The sequence below is a fragment of the Carcharodon carcharias genome, chromosome 21 (genome assembly GCF_017639515.1).
Source record: "Carcharodon carcharias isolate sCarCar2 chromosome 21, sCarCar2.pri, whole genome shotgun sequence".
NCBI lineage: Eukaryota > Metazoa > Chordata > Chondrichthyes > Lamniformes > Lamnidae > Carcharodon > Carcharodon carcharias.
Genome location: NC_054487.1, coordinates 84,178,188 through 84,200,136, shown reverse-complemented (window position 1 = coordinate 84,200,136; position 21,949 = coordinate 84,178,188). Strand labels below are relative to the sequence as shown.

Sequence of the window (21,949 nt, the reverse complement as noted above, 5' to 3'; positions counted from 1 at the left end):
ATTGCTAGTTGCCCTAGAGAAGGTGATGGTCAGCCATCAGCCTGAACTGCTGTGGTCCATTGCTAGGCCATTTGGAGAGAGTACAGAGGAGATTCACAAGAATGATTCCCGGGATAAGGAACTGTAGCTATGAAGATAGATTGAAGGGGTTGGGACTCTTTTCCTTGAAGGAAAGCAGGCTGAGAGGGGACTCGATAGAGGTGTTCGAGATCCTGAGGGGTACGGACACGGTAAATAGTGAGAAACTGTTTCCACTCAAGGGAACATCAAGAACTAGAGGGTACAGGTTCAAAATAATTGGCAAAAGGGGTAAAAGTGATGTGAGGGCAAGTGTTTTCACCCAGAGGGTGGTTGGAGTCTGGAACAAACTTCCTGCAAGGATGGAGGAGGCAGGTTCGTTCGAGGCCTTTAAGAGGGAATCGGATTGTTACCTGAAAAGAGAGAGACTGTGTAAGGTTAGGGGGAAAAGACAGGAAAGCGGGATTAGGTGGAACGCTCTTTCTGAGAGACAGTGAAGGCCCAATGGGCCGAATGGCCTCCTTCCGCACTGTAAAGAAACTGTGACACTGTGAGGTAAGGATGGCAGATTTCCTTCTTTAAAGGACATTAGTAAACCATCTGGTTTAATAAGTATAATTATATTAATATTATCCACTGTTTCTGATAAAACACTCAATATTGACAGTTGTGACCTCAAGAATCATCCCTTGAATTATTGCTTTCCAGCTGCTGGGACTCGTCATTTTGCTACTGGCTTTTTGGTTTCGTTTTGATGAAAGGACAAAGAGTCTTTATGAAGTTGCTAAACATGGGGAGAAATTCATTATTGGTGAGTTACTGAAGAGACATTCAATGTAGTGAGCGGCAATTCAATCTGGAACTCTGGCAGCTTCATCCAAGTTCCTCCCAAACTATATCTCTTGCCCCCTGCCCTCTGCTGGTTCCCTCACGGTTATGATCAAAACTTCTGCCCCTCGGGTTCCAACTCCCTCCAAGTCTTGTCCAACCATCACGTACTGTGTTCACTAATGGTCCAGCAATCCCTCAATTTGAAAATTCTTACCTTTGTCTTCAAATCCCTCCATAGCCTTACCCCTTCCTGTCTCTGTGACCTCCTATTGGTCCGGGCTGATGTGTGAAGAGGACCTGGCATGTATTAGAACATGAGGAGCAGAATTTTGAATGGTTTTAAGTTTACAGAGGGTGGACAATGGGAGGCTGCCAAGCGTGCATTGGAATAGTCAAGTCTAAGGGTAACAAATGCTGAGGGTTTCAGCAGCATATGAGCTTAGGTAGACCAGAGGCAGGGGTGTTACTGTGTTGGAAATAGGGAGTCTTAGTGATGGTGCACAGATGTGGTAGTTTGGTTATGTGAGTCTGGTAACTGACCGATGCTCACTGTGTTTGATTAGTTAAGCCTGGGTGTGGACTCAGAGAAAAGTAAATGAAGTTGGGAGACAGAGCTGAAGCATGGAGTAGACATTTTAAAGCACTGTGGATAAAACGTGTTACACACATAGAAACCAGTATCATCTGTGCATAGTCCAAGATATAAAATATACAACAGTTTGACACTCATTTTGAAGTCAAATATGATGTAAATCAGGGATGTTCAAGAGGCCATAACTGGAGGAGCAAAGATATCTGGAGGAACACAAGGATCTCAATGGGTTGTGGGGCTGGAGGAGGTCACAGGGATAGGAAGGGGTGAGACCATGGATGAGGATTTTAAAATTGAGGTGTTGCCGAATCAGGAACTAATGTAGGTTAGCGAGCACAATGGTTGATTGGTGCTAGTTAGGACACAGCAGAATTTTGGCTGCAAGATGCTATTTTTATTTATGAAACTAGACACTTTGCTGGCTTATTTACTGATGTCGCTGTGAAACTAATTCATTTTGTTTCCTATAAGAGACAAACTTAATGATTTCAGGACTGAGGTTGGGAAAGGCTATTAAAGGCCATTAAACAAAGGTGAGCAGATGGAGTTAAGGTATAGATCTGTTATGATCTAATTGAATGGTTGAACAGGCTCAGGAATCTCATGTGTAAGACTTTCATTAGGACCTGCTCATGGTCCAAAACACCATGGAGATGTACCACACCACCCCCCCCATGCATATATATTCTAGTGTGGTATCTGTAGTGACCACCCTTCCTTGAATACACGCTGCTGATATAAAAGTGGCTTGTACACACTGCAAATGAACAGAAAATGATGCAGTTCAGATTCGGGGGAGTCCTGATAGACCACGTCTGACAACAAGCTAACCAATAGGAGCCACATCCTCTCCATCCTGTCAGGTTTGGTCAGTGTCGGTATTTAAACAACGGTAAGGACTTGCTGGGGTGGTAGTCCCAACCCAATCCCTTACTTCATTTGCTTAATTCTCGGTCCGAACCAAATTCACTTCTTCCTATTGGCCTTGGAGTGGGTGCCATGCCGATTCACCAGAATGATACCTGGGATAAAAGGGTTAAAGTATAAGGACAGTTTGCATAAACCTGCTTCATAATCCCTTGAGATTAGAGGGCTGGGGGGTGATTTAACTGAGGTGTTTAAGATGATTGGAGGATTTGTTAGAGTGGTTAGAGAGAAATTATTTCCTCTGGTGTAGGGGACAAAACCTTAAACTTAGAGCTAGGAGGTGATGTCAGGAAGCACTTCTTCATTCAAAGGGTAATCAAAATCTGGAACTCTCTCCCCCAAAAGGCTGTGGGTGCTGTTTTGGGGGAAGTGGGGGCTGGGGGTGGGTGGTGGTCAATAGAAAGTTTCAAGGCAGAAATTGAAAGATTTTGCTGGGTAAGAGTTTCAGGGAATATGGAGCAAAGGGAAGTAAATGGAGCTAAGGTATAAATCAAATAGAATGGCAGAACAGGCTTGAGGGGCCAAATGGCCTATTGCTGCTCCTCCCCTTACTCCCCTACTTGATCCACCACCACCTCAATGCCAAGGACATCTGAATGATTTTACTCTGAGCTGTAAGTGGGTCTGTGAAAGACAGTAATAATGAAAAGCCTGCGAATACTTTCTGTTCATCTTGCAAATTAATTTCCCTGTTCTTTAATGGCGATGATCAGTGATGAATTAAACCTCTGTCCAAAAACAGGCAGCGAAATTGTTCATAATTCTTGTGAAAAATCCACTGTTGCTCATTAAGGTTTTCTGTACACTCCGAAACTAAAATGATCCGGTAGGATTGAAATCCTCTTCTCAGTTAGAGCTCGATGCAGCAAACCTTCATGTGGAATACCCATCTGGCTTGATTCATTGCTGCTGTTGATCATAGTGGGGCTATTCGATACTGAACACTGATCCCACTCCTTCCTTCCCTCCCTCCCGCTCCATTCTTCCTTCCCTCTTCTCCTCTCTTCCCTCCTTCCTTCCCTCCCTCCCGCCTCATTCTTCCTTCCCTCTTCTCCTCCCTTCCCTCCTTCCTTCCCTCCCTCCCGCCCCATTCTTCCTTCCCTCTTCTCCTCCTTTCCCTCCTTCCTTCCCTCCCTCCCGCCCCATTCTTCCTTCCCTCTTCTCCTCCCTTCCCTCCTTCCTTCCCTCCCTCCCGCCTCATTCTTCCTTCCCTCTTCTCCTCCCTTCCTTCCTACCCTCCCGCCCCATTCTTCCTTCTCTCTTGTCCCTGTCTCCTTCCTTCCTCTTGTCCCTCCATTCTTTCTTTATCACCCTCCTTCTTTCTTGCCTCCTTCACTGCTTCCTTTCCTTAGCTCTTCTTTCCTTTCTTTGCTCACTCCTTCCCCTTCCTTCATTCCTTTCCTCCGGCTTTCTGTTCTTTTTTATACGATGAGGTGAGATGAAGGGGGCGGGGTGGTGGTGGTGGTGGTGGTGGTGGGGGGTGGGGTGGGGGGTTGGTGGGTGTAGGCCTTTGTGGAGTGTAAACACCACCATGGAACAAAGGGACTAAATGGTTTATTTCTGTGCTGTAAATCCTATGTGTGGAGTAGGAGGCAGGTGTAGGAGGTCGCGATTGTGGGACTGAGAGAAGTGATGCAGACGCAGAGCTGGGTGATATCAGTGTGCATATAGATAGAGGAGCCAGCCCATGTCTGCAGAGGATGTGGCCAAGGAAGAGTAGCAGAAATTACAAGTGACCCAGGATGTGTCCTTGGGGAATCCTGGAGATGACAATGCAGGAGACAGAGGCTGGCTGAATATACACTGGCTCTGTGTCTGGCGGGAAAGGGTGGCCCCAAACTGGACCAGAGGAGAGCTGGAGGCAGGAGGTGGAACAGTCAACTTTTTCAAACACTGCAGAGGGGTCAAGGAGGAACAAGACACCAAGGTGCACGTCCTAGAAGAATGTTCTGGGCTGGAAGTGTTTCAGTGATGTGAGATGAACAGGAGAGGTGGGCGTGGGGCAGGGAAGACAATGACACACTGAAGGGGAAAGGGAGGTAAGCGATTGCGGCAATAATCAAACACAGGGAAAGAAAAGAGCCTGTGTTTTACAATTTGACAATGATAATTTCCACTTTCTCTCCAGGTATTTATGCCATGTGGGCAGCGGGAGGCTTGCTGCTGGTTGCCGGTTTCACAGGATACTTTGCTGTAACTCGGGAATCAAAGTGTTTACTGTGGGTTGTAAGTAACACTGGTTAAACTTGTAGCAGTGTGTGTGGAATTTGGAAATGTTGCCAGTGCCAGTGCGGGTATATCAATAAGAACTAAAAATGACTTTATTGAAACTGAATTATACCATTGAATGTGTTATCTCCATACGGACAGTGTGTATATAGACTGTGTGTATATGGACTATGTATATATAGACTGTGCATATGTGGACTGTGCATATGTGGACTGTGTATAAAAGGACTGTGTGTATATGGACTTTGTGTCTATGGACTGTGGGTATATGGACTATGTATATATGGGCCGTGTGTATATATGAACTGTGTGCAAATGGACTCTGTATATATGGACTATGTATATATGGACTGCGTGTATATTATCCATGTATTTCTCTCTATCTACCTATTAATGCCTTTCAAAATTCTTAAAACCTCAATCAAACTACCCTTAACCCTCTATATACCTGGTTTATGTAATCTATCTGCACAATTTAACCCTTGGAGGTCTGGTAACATTCTGGTTAACCTACGCTACACTCCTAAGACAAATAAATCCTTCCTAAAGTGGTGTCCAGAACTGTACTCTACCCCAGTTATGCTCTAACTAGGGACTTGTATAGTTGTAGCAAAACCTCCTCTCGTCTTTATTTTAACCCTTTATTCATAAAAGCCAATATTCCATTAGTCTTTTGGATTTTTTTTGCACTGATCACAACATGTGCACACGGGCTCTAAATGTTTTTAGACCTCCACTGTTCCTACATTTTCACTTTTTAATAATACACAGACTTTCCCTTTATTGGTCCAAAATGGAAGATCTCACATTTGTGCATTGAAATCTGTTACAGTTCTTCCCATTCACTTAATCAGTCAGTAGTTCTGTGTTTTAATGCTCCCAACTACACTATTTACCATCACTGGAAGCCTCGGGTGTATGTCACTATTCTATTATCTAAGTCACTAATAAATGTAGTGAATAGTTGAGGCCCCCAGGTGCACAGGATCTTGTACATCAGTAGTTACCTCCTTCCAATTTGATTGCAAGTTAATTTGGTTGGATCTTTGCCCACACTGGGGTTGGGGGGAGGGGGGGGGGAATTACAACATTAGCAACCCCCACCTCTCTCCAACTCCAGGCCCTTTTTGTGGAAGTGAAATCAGGGCATTTAAGAATCAGCCGCATTACTGTGGGTCTGGAATCACATGTAGGCCAGACCAGGTAAGAACAGCAGATTTCCTCCCCTAAACAGCATTTGTGAACTAGGTGTGATTGATGATAGTTGGCATGGTGACCATTTATGAAACTAGCAGACTGAATTTGGATTCCACCAATGGCGTGATGGGATTTGAGCCCTCGCCCCCCCCCCAAGAGCATTAGGCTGGGCCTCGGGGTTACTCATCCAATGACATTACCATTTCACCACCATAGCCCCAATGTAGCCAATCAAGTTCATTAAGAGCCTTATTGAGACCAATTAAAAGAGGCCAGCTAGAATGTTTGAGTTGGCCTTCAGGTTCCTGTACTGACAAGGGGGCAAAAACAGAATTACCTGGGAAAACTCAGCGGGTCTGGCAGCATCGGCGGAGAAGAAAAGAGTTGACGTTTCGAGTCATCATGACCCTTCAACGGAACTGAGTTCTGTGGTAGGGTCATGAGGACTCAAAACGTCAACTCTTTTCTTCTCCGCCGATGCTGCCAGACCCGCTGAGTTTTCCCAGGTAATTCTGTTTTTGTTTTGGATTTCCAGCATCCGCAGTTTTTTGTTTTTATCTCTGACAAGGGGGCAGTTAGATACCTGGAGTTGCCTCTCCTAGTGGCAGGATGAGGTGGGCCAGAATGTCAGGTAGGCCTAATGGCTCTCCCTGCCTGCCCGGGTGCAGAAGCAACCACGGGGCACATTGTTTAGGAGCTCCCTTGCTCCCCCACAAAGGTGGCCTGGCTGCTGAATCTATTTTTCAATTAAAGTCTTAAAAAATTTGGAGTGAGAGTGCCTCCATTTTGAATCACCCTCTCTCTTACTTACCTTCCATTACAGGCTGTTGCTCGCTAAAGCTGGAGGCAATTGACCCTTCAGATTTGAGAGCTCACTTGCCACCCTTAATTGGACCGAGAACCTGTCTCTAGGTCAGTTAATTAGTTATTCCTGAGAAAATCTCAATGAGAAGGCATAGAGGGGGCATTTTCCAGTTGACAGTCTGTGACTAGTGGAGTGCCACCAGGGGCCTCTGCTATTGAAAATCTACAATAATGACTTGGATGAAGGGACGGATAGTTATGTGTCTAAGTTTGCTGACAGTACAAGGCTAAGTGGAGAGGTAAGCTGGGAGCAGAACACAGAGAGGCTACAGAAATATAAGTAGGTTAAGTGAGTGGATTCTTTGTAACTTTCAAGTACATTACCTTTTCCTCTATTGCGAAGGTTGACAGAGGTAATTATTCAACATGCCTCTCATTCCCTCCTTTCCAATTGCAATTTTACCACAGCTGTTTTTAAACACCCCATGTTACCCTTCACTGCTCTTTTTTCTTATAAAACTGTAAAAACTTTTTGTTTGGATCTTGTGTCATTTGGCATTCCTTTTTCTTGCAGCTCCTAATATCTTTTTACTCTTCCTCTGCTGTTTTTTTTAAACCTCCCCCCCCTCCCCCGCCCCATTTCTCAGATTTGAGCTGAATGGCCTGTTTCTGGTCTGTACATTTTATGTAATTCTATATATATGTCACTAATTTGAGACTTGGCCCTCACTTCAGTGCATCTGTGTGTGTGTGTGTGTGTGTGTGTGTGTGTGTATTCACTGTACCGTGCTGCACATCCCATCATTTCCTGTTCAGCTGTCTACATTGACTGATTAAGACATTTATAGAAATATCACAGATCCTACATAGAAGATCGCAACTTGTTTAAGATTAGTTCACAAGGCAGAATCTTTAAAGATCTTCAGGGGTTGTGCACCGTAGTGTTGACTTAATCGTACTGGTGAAGCCTGGCTATGGGTCTGCGTGATCTTACCAGAGACAGCCAGTTAAGGACAGGGACCCGCCTGGGTGAGTGGGAGTGCCCACCGAGCCCTCCTGCCGACCGGAGAACAACGCGAGAGCACCTCAACGTAGGGGTGCCCTCCGAAGACCCGTAAAATGTGTACAGTTATTTACGACCAGGGCTGCCGGTTCCATCGTTGCGGAGGGTGGGGAAGCGAGGGGGGCACCACCTTCGCAGGGATGGCAGCAGCTTTGGGCTCGTGCCGGAGGTAGCTCAGGGGTGGGGCGGCGTTATGTAAAGGAGGCCTCGCTCGCCCCTGTGCCTGCTGCCAGGAGACCACCCGTGGAGACAGGGCTTCACCCACCGCACGGGGCCCTTCTGCCATCAGTAAGATCCTAGTGACCAGTTAGTTGGCACTAATTGTCTAGTCACCTCAGCCCAGTGGCTATCCTGTTCCATCAGCCTCCGGCGAGATCTGCCAAACGTGGAAAGCTGTCATGTGGCCGAGCCGACAATGATCAATTCCCCATCACCATCTGTATCCATTGGGCAGCTGGTAAAATCCCACCCAAAGCTTCATCTCAACACCAACAGCCTACAAGAACAGAGAACTGTTCATAGTTTCATTAAAATTCGATTCTCGAGAGCTACAGCTGTGGAAAAGCTTATTTTCAGTTATAAAGACTTTTTTGGACCTAAGAACTAAAGGTGCTAAGAAAAGGAACAAGGAAGCTGAATGAGTAATGACACCAGACCTAACTCTTTTATTAGACATGGCTACATGATGCAGGTTATGGCACGCTGCGTTGACTATCAACAGCTGCAGTGATACATACTCTCTTCCTGCAGCAAACTAGTAGGAACCGACAAATTAAGTTGAAATGTGTCAAACTCTGTTAAACTCTTGTCAAGCTACCAATCACAACTGGGTAAAACAGTGTCAAACAGTGGCAAATTATTTTAAACGGTGTCAAAGTATTTTAAACTATATTAATCAAAGTCATACCATGTTAAGCTCAGCTCCTGTGTAGAGGTGACTAGTGCCAGCCCTGGGCCCAGACCAAAGACCCAACCTGCATCCCATTTGGAGTCGTCCCCCAGTGCCTGCGACAGGGTATCAGCAGCACCTTCTCCAGTCCAATCAGATTCACTCATCTCAGGCAATGTTGTCCAATCAGATTCACTCATCTCAGGCAATGTTGTCCAATCAGATTCACTCATCTCAGGCAATGTTGTCCAATCAGATTCACTCATCTCAGGCAATGTTGTCCAATCAGATTCACTCATCTCAGGCAATGTTGTCCAATTAGATTCACTCATCTCAGGCAATGTCGTCCAATTTAATTCACTGACGATGCACAGGTGAGGCGATGGTGACACTGTTTTACCCACTTGCACTAACTTTAGTAGAAAATGCCTCGCACACAATCCAGGTAAATGTCTTTTCCATGTGTTTATTCACTGGAGAAACATCAGCCTCCAGTCAGCAACCAAGGAAGTAAAACACCCAATGGTCAAAAAAAAATACGCACGCATTCTCTTTTCTGCATCACCATTTTACCAACAAACAACAGGAAGCTTAAAGTTCACTCACACAGACTGTGGGAGTATGAATACTGTGATCACATAATCAATGACAGTACCTATGACCTTTTTTTAATAAGCTAATCAGAAGTACAATTACAGCCACATCTGGATTCCCAGCTGGCACAGTGTGGTTAGTGACTAATGTATTGGACAGCACTGGTGTAGGTGAACAGTAACTTTCCCTTCCACCTGAAAGTTTCCTGGCTCTTCTGAGGCCTGTCTACAGCTGCCACTGGAATCACTGTGGTGGCCGAGAAAACAATTGATCTTCTCGAGAGTTGAATGCTCTATTCTGTGAGGCTTTAAAGGTGGCTTGAGTTTCAATGAGGCTTTTCAAGAGGATAAAGGAGGTACTTTTTTTTATTCATACATGGGATGTGGGTGTCCCTGGCTGGGCCCAGCATTTATTGCCCATCCCTAGTTGCCCTTGAGAAGGTGGTGGTGAGCTGCCTTCTTGAACCGCTGCAGTCCATGTGGTGTAGGTACACCCACAGTGCTGTTAGGGAGGGAGTTCCAGGAATTTGACCCAGTGACAAGGAAGGAACGCCGATTATTTGTCCTGGGAGCGGGTTCTATTTTTAAACAAGCTGCTATCTTCTGCATGAGATCTGTCATATTTCTATACATTTCTGAATCAGTCAATGTAGACAGCTGAATAGGAAATGATGGGATGTGCAACATGGTACACAGTAAACAAACACACACTGAATTGTTCCCGTGGAGATCCCAGATAACTTCCAATCCCATCCCCCTCACCCCCTGAGGGTCACAGGGACTGAAAATCCTCAATGAGTCCCCCCTCCATCCAGAATTTAAAGATCCAGTTTAGGTGGAGCTGGTATCCCAGCAAACTGAAATACCCCGGAGTGATACTGAAGGGCTAAATTATAAGGGCAGGGTGTACATGCTGGGCTTGCCGTCCCATAAACATTGAAGATTAAGGAGTGATTTAATTGAAGTATTTAAGTTGATGAAAGGTAGAGAGAAGCCATTTGCTCTGATGGCAACAAATCAAGACAAGCAAAATCTTAAAATTCAAGCCAGGCTGTTCAGGGGTGATGTCAGAAAACTCCTTCACACAAAGGGTATTAGAAATCTGGAACTCACTCCCCCAAAAACCTGTTGAGGCTGAGGGTCAATTGAAAAATCTCAAAACTAGAAGTGATAGACGTTAGTGTGGTAAAAGGGCTGCAGAACCAATGTGGGTAGATGGAGTTAAAGCACAGATCAGTCATGATCTCACTGAATGACAGGGAGGCTCAAGGGGCTGAATGGCCTCCCATTGCCCCGATATTCCAACGCAGGAGTTTCAGGACCTGCACCTCTACTGCAACGGATGAGGTCAAATCAGGCAGGTTATTGTGTGAGCCCTGACTGTTTGTATCTCACTCACTGTTCTCTTTCTCTTTCAGTATCTTTCAATTATCGTGCTGTTATTTCTGGTTGAAATGGCCATCGCCATCTGGGCATTTGCGAGAAAGGATGAGGTATGCTAACTTTTGTGTTTGACACAGCTCATTTCTTCTTTCTGGCTGTCAGTGTCAACTGTCCACGTGTTTATTTTGCCCAGATAATTGCTGAAAATTCTACCAAAAACGCATTTCACTGATCTGGATCCCTGAGTGTAGTCACGCAATATATGAAGTGTTGGAGTTTGATTAAACTATTAACAGCAATGTATCAAGCCGAACGTGCCACCATCTGTGCAATATTTATTGAAATGAGATGTACTTACAGGAGGCTCCATTGGCACCGTCAGGTTGTAGTACTGTGAAGGGAGGAGCCAACTGCTTGTAGATGTTTCTCGCCCATCACTCTCCACGTTGTTGGCATACGCTTTCTGTCAATTATCCCAGTACCTCAAAGTTAAAATTCTCATCCATGTGTTTAAATATCTCCTTGGCCTCATCCTGCTCTACTGCTATTACATTCTACAGCCCTAGAGCCCTCACAAAACCTCCATTCTGGGTTCTGGGTCCCCCATGCATCCCACTTCCCTTTGCCCCAGTTTTGGTGGGCGTACCTTCTGCTAACCAGGCACTACACTGGAATTCCATCCCTAAACCAAAAGACTTTGAAAAGCAACCATATAATCTGTTTTTAGTGATGTTGGTTGAGGGATAACCGTTGGTCAGGATGCTAGGTCCTGGCTGCTGGTCTTTCAGTTTCATTGTCTGTGAGCTGCAATGCTTGCCTGTGTATGAAATGCTACACAGTCACTTTTCTCAGAAGAGGACTTGGTTAACATTTTGATTGACAGTTTTAAGAGGTTATTAAAGGATTACCTATCTAGTGTGGTAAGTGAATGAGTGTTGGTTCATTTTTACAACAGATTGACCACTTGAGCGATTTACATTTTTTGAATGGCTTTTATGAATGAGAGTTTTTATCAGTATGAATGGTGTTTGACTGATAGATCAATGATATTGTCAGAAGTTTATTTATGTTTTTAATATCCATTTCAATGACATCCGTTAGTCTGCCAATAGTAGATACTGGGTGAATGGCTTTGGAGGGCACAGGGGAAATAGATGGGACATGGGGGACATGAGAGGGCATGAAAAGGCATGGGAGTATGAGGGGGCATGGAGGAGCCATAAGGATATGAGGGGGCATGGGGGCATAGGAAGTATGAAGGGACGTGGAGCGGGACATGAGGGATATTTGCGGTGTAAGGGCTGAGGTTTGGGGACATTTGAATAATGTTTGGACCCAGGCTGCTATCCCCGAGAGCCAAGGTTGGCCTTCTCACCAGCTATCCCCTGCACCCACACTTCCCACATCGGATCACAGCTTGCAAAACCTGACCTCACTCTTGCCCTGTTTCCTAGAGATAAAAAAAAATGGCAGGAACAGGGTTCAGAGGCGGTCTAGGGTTTCGGAAGATGGGAATGGGCCTGACTCGTGTTTCACAAGTTGAAAGTTCGGAATCCAGAATCTCTGACAGGGCTATACTCCCTCAGTGCTGCATTGAGAGGGTCAGCCTGGATTTCTATGCTCAAGTCTCCGGAGTGGGACTCGAACCCACAACCCTCTGACCTGGGTGAGAGTGTTACTACTGAGCCACAGCTGGCAAACCATAGCAGGAGCAGCAGCACTCCTCCAGATGCCACAAAACATATGATCCTTTTACGCAAACAAGGTCCTGAGGTCAAATTTCGATCATCTCTCAGCACCACCTTGGCTGAGTCCTGTTTTAGGCATCAGTCCAACATTTTCACTGTTCTTGTGTCACACAAAAAGAAATCTATGCAGCAGTAGGCTGGCAAACTGAGATTGTTTTTCCCTGTTTCTTGTCCAGGTCATTAAGCAGTTGCAGGATGCCTACTCTGGGACCATTGACGTGAGCAGAGAAGATGATTTTGACTTTAAGTGCATAATGAACACACTGCACAAAACTGTAGGTTGAGTATTTTCTTAAATATACAACTCAGTTAGGAGTTAGGCTTGTGCAATGGTTGTTACTGAAATAGTGACCTGCAGGAAGTGAGGTTTGAATCATACCAGGTGGTTTGAGAATTTGAATTCAATTTGAAAAGTAGGCAAAGAGAAGGAGTTGTGCCTGTGCTGACTCTTTGGAAGTCCTGCCCCATTTGATCCCACCCCTCAGATTGCTCCCCATAACCCTGCACATCACTTGTTTTCAAGTATATGACCAACTGCCAATTGAAAGTTCCTATGCAATCTTATTCCAGTATTCCACATCTTAACAACTGCCTGCGGGAAATTATTTTTAAGCACTGTTCAAAGAGCTAGCATGGATGTGATGGACCGAATGGCCTCCTTCTTTGCTGTAGGATTCTATGATCCTGTCTGTAGCCAGCCTGGCCTATATGCGACTGCAGACTCACACCCGTTTGACCACTGGCTGCCCTCTGAAGTGGTCTGGCAAGCCAAGCAGCAGCTAGAATTCATGAGAGAAGGCCCACCACCATTGTCTCAGGACAGCTAGTGGCCGGGGGGTGGGGAGGGGGGGTTAATGATAGCTGCTGGCCTCGCCAGCAACCCTCAAATTCTGAGAGTGAGTAATTCACGTAGGGGAACATCTTCACCTGAATGGAAAGTGGGACAGAGTAGTCAGAAGGATGTGTTGCAAATTTCATCGCGCTTTTTTGGCATTTATTCTTTCATGGGATGTGGGCGTCACTGGCCAAGACCAGCATTTGTTGCCTGTCCCTTATTGCCGTTGAGCTGAGTGGCTTGTTAGGCCATTTCAGAGGGGCAGTTAAAAGTCAACCACATGACTGTGGGTCTGGAGTCACATGTAGGCCAGACCAGGTAAAGATAGCAGATTCCCTTCCCTAGAGGGTATTAGTGAACCAGATGGGTTTTTATGATAATCAAAGATAGTTTCATGGGCTGGAATTTTACTGGTGGGATTTTCTGGTCCCGCCGATGGCTCTCCACATTTTATGCCCCCACCCCTGTCATGACAAAGCCAGAAAATTCCACCCACGGTCACCATTACTGACACTAACTTTATATTCCAGATTTTATTAATTGAATTTAAATTCTATCGGCTGCCACGGAGGGATTTGAACCTATGTCTCCATTGGCCTGGGCCTCTGGATTACTAGTCCAGTGTCATCACCGCAACGCCATTCTGATGATATACTTGGCAAATTCCAGAAAGAATTCCTGCTATCAATCTGTTGGTTTTAGAGAGCAATTCCAACTGGGAAATCTAGCCCATTGTTTAAGGCCACTCAATGTCACTGTATGTAAACCGTGTGGTGTTGCTAGTGTGTTGGTGACAAATGAGGCTGTGCTAAATGTGTCAACCACCCTATGTGTAGTTATCACCATGACACCATTCCTGATGCACCGGCAGGGCCTTGACCAGTCCCTCCAGCCTTCAATGTTCTGAAAAAAAGAAAGAACTCCCATTTACAAAGTGCCTTTCACAGACTCAGGGCCACCCAATGTGATGGAATACTCCTCACATGCCTGGATGAATGCAGCTCCCACAACATTTAAGAAGCTGGACACCATCCAGGATACAGCAGCCCGCTTGATTGGCACCACATCCACAAACATTCACTCCCTCCACCACCGATGCACAGTAGCAGCAGTGTGCGTACATATCTACAAGATGCACTGCAGCAACTCACCAAGGCTCCTTCAACAGCACCTTCCAAACCCATGACCGCTACCACCTAGAAGGACAAAGGCAGCAGACAGATGGGAACACCACCACCTGGAAGTTGCCCTCCAAGTCACTCACCACCCTGACTTGGAAATATATCGCTGTTCCTTCACTGCTGCTGGGTCAAAATCCTGGAACTCCCTTCCTAACAGCACTGTGGGTGTACCTACACCACATGGACTGCAGCAGTTCAAGAAGGTAGCTCACCACCACCTTCTCAAGGGCAATTAGGGATGGGCAATAAATGCTGGCCCAGCCAGCGACACCCACATCCTGTGAACGGTCTTGCAGTTGAAGAATTGGCTCAGGACGACTGGTGATCTTGTATCTGGCTCTCTCCTGGAACCCACACTCCTGCCCCATTCTTAAGATCTTACCTTTGAAAACTAGATCTGCACCTGTGGTAATGCTATTCTTATTACCAAAACAATTAGCCTGGCTGCCTAATCTCAACAATTCTCAGAAGTGGGTTCGTGGCAGGTTAAGCCGGAGTTTGCTGACTCAATCACCCAGCCTCCTTAGTGGCAATAACTCCGGACTACATCGGACCAACATGTTGAAACTTTAACTGAACCAGCCAAACTGACTGTTTATTTTGCCAACCGTTTGCTGGGATTTCTCTTTTGTGTTGTTTGGTGTACATGTTTGTTTCTTTTGTACTGACTAACAGAAATATTTTTGGCCTTTAGTTGGACTGCTGTGGTTACAAAGATAAATCAGGTGACATAAGAGGATGTACTTCCCAATATAAGGTAATAATCTAATCCTTAATATAGTCTCTGCCCTTGCTGAGATTGGTGTATATTGGAATAAATCTGGAGACATGCGGCTCAATCGCCTTAGCAGGTTTGGCCGTTGTATAGAGAAGGGAGGGCAAAAAATTTAATGGGGAAAAGACAACTTGCATTTATATAGCGCCTTTAATGCAATAAAATTTCCCAAGGCGCTTCACAGGCGTATTATAAAACAAAGTGTGACCCTGAGCCACATAAGGAGATGTTAGGTCAAGTGTCCGAAAGCTTGGTTAAGAAATATGTTGTAAGGAGCATCATAAAGGGAGAAAGAGGGGTAGAGAAACCAAAAGGTTTAGGAAGGGTATCTCAGAGCTTAGGACCAGGGGAGCTGAAGGCACAGCTAATAACATTTAATGAGACTGACTTCTCATTTAAGATCTTCCCGGAGAGGTTTTATATTTCAAGGTGTCCAGTGTTAAATTGTTCCTGTATCTGATGGGTTGATTTTAACTTTGAGCTGTGGGGCAGCAGGAGGAATCATGGGACTGAATCATCGCATCCCTCCACCCCTCCCCCCACAACATCCCTGTCCCTGCCCTCTGTCTCTCCCCCATCCAGAATCTGAGGCCCACAAGATTTTCCGAACCAGGCCCCAATTTTGAGACCAGCCTGAATTTGGTGGGAATGTCGACACATGCGGAAGGCAGGCGTCAACATTTGTGGGATGGAGTGAAGACGGATCAGGCTGCTGGGGGTGAATGGAAATGCTCTCTAATCCTTTCAGTTGGGGTTTCGGGGAGCGTGACATCAGTGGAAGAGGTAGAATGTCCTCGTGGGGCATGCTCCTACTCTTGGTGTGAAGCCTTGCTTCATTCTGACAGGCCATTGGCCGGCCTCTGGTTAAAACAGTGAGAATATCTCAACACCATCACAGGACATGACACTGCCATTCAAATTAGGGCCCCTGCTCACACACTCTTCTGGGGTAACGTGGCCTTCCCATGTCTGAAGAGAAGCAAGTGTCAGAAACCCAGATTAAACCTCCCTCTCCACCCAGCAGCCCCCCTCACTGCATAAATCTACATCGTGCAAAGCTCACCTTGCTCCATCTCACCTCCCCCACCCACACACTGCATTCTGATTGGACAGGTGTGGGAGGGGAAGATAAAACCTGCCCCTAAGTGTTTAGTACTCTACGCAAGCAGAATTGAATGGAATCGATAACCTGTCTGAAAATCACCCTCAAATAGATTGGTGTGACATTTACATGAAAAGACTGAATTGGGTGAAGGACTTTAAAGGTACAGAAGCAAATTTGTGGTCATTATTCAGGACAATCTGTGCGATGTGAACCAAGTGTAGAACTCTAGATGCTATGGAAAATAAAGACTTGCATTTACATTTCATTGCCTTAGGACATTCTAACGCACTTTGCAGTCAATGAGGTAGTATTTGAAGTAAAATCACTGTTGTAATGTAGAAAACAGATTACCCAATTTGTACACAGTCAGTTCCCACAAACAGCAAAGAGGTAACAAGCAGATAATCTGTTTTTGGTTGTGTTGGTGGAAGGATAAATGTTGGCCAGGACATCAGGGATAACTCCCCTCTGGGATTGAGTGCAAAATCTGGGCTGACACTGCAGTGCAGTACTGAGGGAGTGCTGCATTGTCAGAAGTGGCATCGTTCAGATGAGGCGTTAAACTGCGGCCTTGCCTGCCCTCTCAGGTGGACATAAAAGACTCCATGACACTATTATGAAGAAGAGCAGGGGTTTTCTCCCCAGTGTCCTCACCAATATTTATCCCTCAACCAACGTTATTTAACAAAAAAAAAACCAGACTATCTGGTCATCGTCACAATTGCTGCTTGTGGGATCTTGCTGTGCGCAATTTGGTTACTGTGTTTCCCATGTTGCAGCAGTGGCTGTGCTTCGGAAGTGCTTCATTGACTGTGAAGCACTTTGAGATGTCTGGTGGTTTGACCAGACACAATGATCAGGATTTTCCCTCTGGACAGGCATGGTGGGTGGGCCTGGGATGGATCATCTCTCGCAGTCGGGTCCCCCACCGAGATTTCACGCTGGCTGGCCAGTTAACGGCGTGAAAGGAGCGCTGAAATGCTGGGTGCTGCCGGGGTGGGGGTGCTGGAGGAGGGTGAGTGCGGAAGTCTGTGCATGAGCGGGATGGTGCCCGCTGACAGCTCTCTGAAGGGCACAGAGCTGCTTCAGGGGGCTAAAGAATCGGGCCCTGACCAATAAAGGTTTTGCAAATGATATAAAAAAGAGGGACATGTTAAAAATTATGTTGAATTTTTTTTTTAAAAATTACTGCCGGAAACCTCATCCTGCCCGTGGACGAGGTTTCATAAAAATTCCAAAAGCTGCCCGGCCGATTTGTTCACCTGCCCGCCGTGAGGTTGGATGGGCAACGGAAAATAGCGTTCGATTATTTGATTCAAGGCCTCAATAGGCCATTTAATTGTCAGTTAATGGGCACGCTGCCAACGCTAGTGCGTGCCCGCTTACCCAGTTATTTGGCAGGAGCTGGGACGCTCGCCCGACATCATCGCGCGTGACTGGGGTCAGGTGCGTGCCCATCCGTTGGGTGTAAAATATTGCCCTCTATAAACGTAATCGTTTCTTTATTTCTCACTCTCTCTAAAGTGCCCATACAGTCATCTGAAGTGATGGGGAATCTGATCCTTTCGTGTTCTCAGTCTGAGTTGACTGCGGGGTTGAAAAGACAATATTCTGTTTTTGAATGGCCACATTTCTTTCACAGCCCAGGAGGGTTGTGATTTCTCCAAAACAGGGACCCTTTGAATGTGGGCAGGCATTAGCCTGAGGGAGGTGGGTGGGAGCGGCAATGGGGCTGGCGCTGGCTAGATGTTATGGGGGGGAATTCGTCACTCTGCTCCCATTGGATTCAAGCACGGAAGGGTCAACGTGGCATTCAAAATCCAGAAGCCTCATGTCCTGCTTGTTGGAATTGCCTTTGAGTGGGGTTTGAACCCACAATCTTTCCCCTCAGAAGTGGGGTGAAACAGGGCTCACTACTAAATGAGCTAATGAAATCCAGGAACTGTGCAAATACTTCTGAGCTAACTCTTCTTTGCAATGTTTTGGTGCAGGACTGTCTAGAAGCCATCGAAGGAATCATCAACTCCAAACTTCACATCTTTGCTGCAATCGCTTTCGGCATTGCCCTCATTACAGTAAGGGTGATGCTTTGATTCAGACCTTTGCTTCAGGGTTTCCTGGCATGTTGCTGACATCTGTTTGTTATATTTCAGGTCTTTGGGATAATCTTCACGATTCTGTTGCAACGATCTATCAAACCATCTGGTGTAGTCTGACCATCAGAATGTCAGACATCAAAGTGCCGTTTTCAAACATGTTTCCTTTTTATAACACAAGTGCTATTTTTTAAAAAAAATTTACAAGTCCGGTCGTTAATTTCCATTTACGAATTGTGCTTATTTTTGGTGAAAGGTTACTTTCATTGTAGGGGATTGTTCTGCATTTCTATCCCCTCCTGCACTCTGCTATGAGTTCCATAGAGACTAAACGCTTCTTAAAAGATTCAAGTTATTAGCTGAAAGAATGACATGGTGGGATTTTACATTTTAAAATTTTTATTGTAACAAGTTACTAAAATAAAACACTATTGACCCTAAAGAGTATTTTTTCTTTGTAGGCAACTTATACCTTAAACTACAGAAAGAAACTTCCACTTTTAATCATGTGTCACACTCTCCAGGAAATTACAGCCCTTTTAACAAGCCACCGACAGTTGTGCCCAGCTTCCGATGGGTTCCTGTATCGCTGCTTTGTTAAGTAATGACCTCGAGTGACTGTCCCCAGGCGCTTTCTTCAGTTTTCAGAGAGTTTCTTAAATGCATCACCGGCAGTAAAGCCCGTTCTGATGATTCAGCTTATTCGTGGCCATGCCAGGATGAATCTGAGAATCCTCAGGAGGATGCGTATCTTCGGCTGGAGATCGACTCCCTCCCGCATCCGGCTGTGGTAGCTCACAAAGCCAAGCAGCCTCTTCTCTCTGCTGACCACGCAGAACCTCTGGAGTATGAACAAAAAGCGCTGAAATGTTCTGATAAAAGGTCATTGACCTGAAACTTTAACTTTGTTTCTCTGCCTGACCTGCTGAGTTTTTCCAGCATTGTTTGTTTCTTATGGCAGATTTCCAGCATCTGCAGTATTTTGCTTTTGCACATAAAGACCTCGCTCTGTCTGTGATATTCACTGATTTGTAGGGAAGCCTATAACCTGATCTCAAAAATGGTTTGCCCTGAAACACATTAACCTTGTACCTAGGTAGAAATGTTAATCAACTCCTTGAGAGTCCAACTCTTTCAGCTTAGAAGCAAATGGACAGTTTATGTCACAATTATTTCCAACCTGGGACCTACAACACTTTTCCGGGACTTTGGGAAACTCAGAGTCTATTCATAAACTCACCTACACCTCAACCCCTTCCCACGGCACCTTCCCATGCAACCTCAGAAGGTGCAACACCTACCCCTTTACTTCCCCCCTCTTCACCGTCCAAGGGCCCAAACACTCCTTTCAAGTGAAGCAGTGCTTCACTTGTACTTCCCTTAATTTAGTCTACTGCATTTGCTGCTTCCAATGCTGTCTCCTTTACATTGGAGAGACCAAACGCAGACTGGGTGACCGCTTTGCGGAACACCTTCAGTCTGTCCGCAAGCATGACCCAGACCTCCCTGTCGCTTGCCATTTCAACACTCCACCCTGCTCTCATGCCCACATGTCCGTCCTTGGCCTGCTGCAATGTTCCAGTGAAGCTCAACACAAACTGGGGGAACAGCACCTCATCTTCTGACTAGGCACTTTACAGCCTTCAGGACTTAACATTAAGTTCAACAACTTCAGATCATGAACTCCGTCCTCCATCCCCAGCCCCTTTCCGATCCCCTTTTTTCCAATAATTTATATTTTTTAAATATATTTTACTTTTCCCATCTATTTCTATTATTTTTAAATGTATTCCCATCCATTGTTTCATCTCTACCTTTTAGCCTATTTCGATCCCTTCCCCCCTACTCCACTCCCACTAGGTCTATCTGTACCTTGCTCGTCCTGCTTTCTACCCTTAATGTCCCCATTAGCACATTCTTTAGCTAATATCACCACCTTCAACACCCCTTTGTCCTTTTGTCTCTGACACATCTTTGGCAATCCCTTCTTTGCCTCCACCTATCACTGGCCCTCTATCCAGCTCTACCTGTCCAACCCCCCTCAACCAGCTTATATTTCACCCCATTTCTATTTTTCCTTAGTTCTGATGAAGAGTCATACGGACTCGAAACATTAACTCTGTTCCTCTCTGCAGATGCTGTCAGACCTGCTGAGTTTTTCCAGCTATTTTTGTTTTTGTTTGAAATTTCTTTTCTTATGTTGAAGGCAATATAAATGCAAGTTGTCATACACTTTTTTCCAGATAGGTAGACTCAGTTATCAGGTCATATTCACTGTCCATACGTATATGTGCAGAATGACAACAGACCATTGAGTTGACATATGGGTAGAAGGCAGGGACAGATGGGTGAGGATATACAAATTCAGAGCAGGAATAGGCCATTCGACCCCTTGAGCCTGTTCCACCATTTGATAAGGTCATGACTGATCTGATTGTGGTGTCAACTCCACTTTCCTGTCTACCCCCTATACCCTTTGACTCCCTTGGCAATCGTGAATCTGCCTAACTCAGCCTTAAAAATATTCAACGTCCCAGCCTCTACTGCTCTCTGGGGGGAGACAGTTCCACAAACTAATGACCCTGTGAGAGAAAAATGTTCTCCTCATCCTCGTTTTAAATCGGAGACCTCTGATTTTTAAACTCTGTCCCCTAGTTCTAGTCCCTCCCCACAAGAGGAAACATCCTCTCAGCATCTACCCTATCACCTTCTCTCAGGATATTAATATGTTTCGATAAGATCACCTCTTATTCTTCTAAACTCCAGTGGATACAAGCCCAGCCTGTCCAGCCTTTCCTCATAAGGGTAACCCCTTCACCCCAGAAACCAGCTGAGTGAAACTTCTCTGAACTGCTTCCAATGTAATTATATCCTGTCTTAAGGAAGTGAAACTGAGAGGAAAGTGCAAGAAGAAAAATTAATCTCTTGCCCCTTGTTGCAAAGAATGGAATTTATCTCAACATAATAATCTTTCTAGAGACTAGAATCTCTAATCTCAAGAATAGATCATTCTAGAGGAGACCACTCAGCCCATTGTGCCTGTGCAGTTCTTTGAGCTATCTGATTAACCCCATTCCCCTGCTCTTTCCCCATTCCCCTGCAATTTCTATCCTTCAAGTATTTATCCAATTCTTGATCTTTTGAAGGTTATTATTGAATCTGCTTTCACACCGCCCTTTCAGACAGCAAGTTCCAGATCACAACAACTCACTGTGTTAAAAAAAAACTCTTCCTCATCTCCCCGTCTGATTCTTTTGCCAAGTATCGTAGAAGTGTGCCTTTTGGTTATTGACGATTACCCCATCCCCGGCCAACAGAAAGTTCTCTCTTTACTTATTCCATTAAAACTCCTCATGACTGATTCATTATGTGAGCTTTATCGTGGACAGAATTTGGACAAAACTATACATGGTATATTGTACTTATCTAAGAACATAAGAACTAGGAGCAGGAGTAGGCCATTCAGCCTCTTGAGTCTGCTCCGCCATTCAATAAGGTTATGGCTGGTTTGATCTTGGCTCCACTTTCCTACCTGTTTCCCATAACCCTTGGCTCCTCTATAGTTCAAAAATCTACCTCACATTGAATATGCTCAATGGCCTGGCCTCTACATCTCTCCAAAGATTTATAACCCTCTGAGAGTAGAAATTCCTCCTCATCTCTGTCTTAAATGGCTGGCCCCT

At 45.3% G+C, this 21,949-nt stretch overlaps 1 protein-coding gene across 1 annotated transcript in view; it reads left to right on the top strand.

The window, feature by feature from the left end:
• Positions 1–18,708, top strand: part of LOC121293272 (CD9 antigen-like) — a 30,007-nt gene extending 11,299 nt beyond the window's left edge. The window contains exons 2-8 of the mRNA XM_041216154.1: positions 727–829; positions 4,497–4,594; positions 10,562–10,636; positions 12,451–12,549; positions 14,985–15,047; positions 18,162–18,245; positions 18,324–18,708. Of these exons, the coding sequence (XP_041072088.1) occupies positions 727–829; positions 4,497–4,594; positions 10,562–10,636; positions 12,451–12,549; positions 14,985–15,047; positions 18,162–18,245; positions 18,324–18,386 (585 nt within the window). The 3' untranslated portion in view covers positions 18,387–18,708. The remainder of the gene's footprint in view (positions 1–726; positions 830–4,496; positions 4,595–10,561; positions 10,637–12,450; positions 12,550–14,984; positions 15,048–18,161; positions 18,246–18,323) is intronic.
• Positions 18,709–21,949: the final 3,241 nt, after the last annotated feature.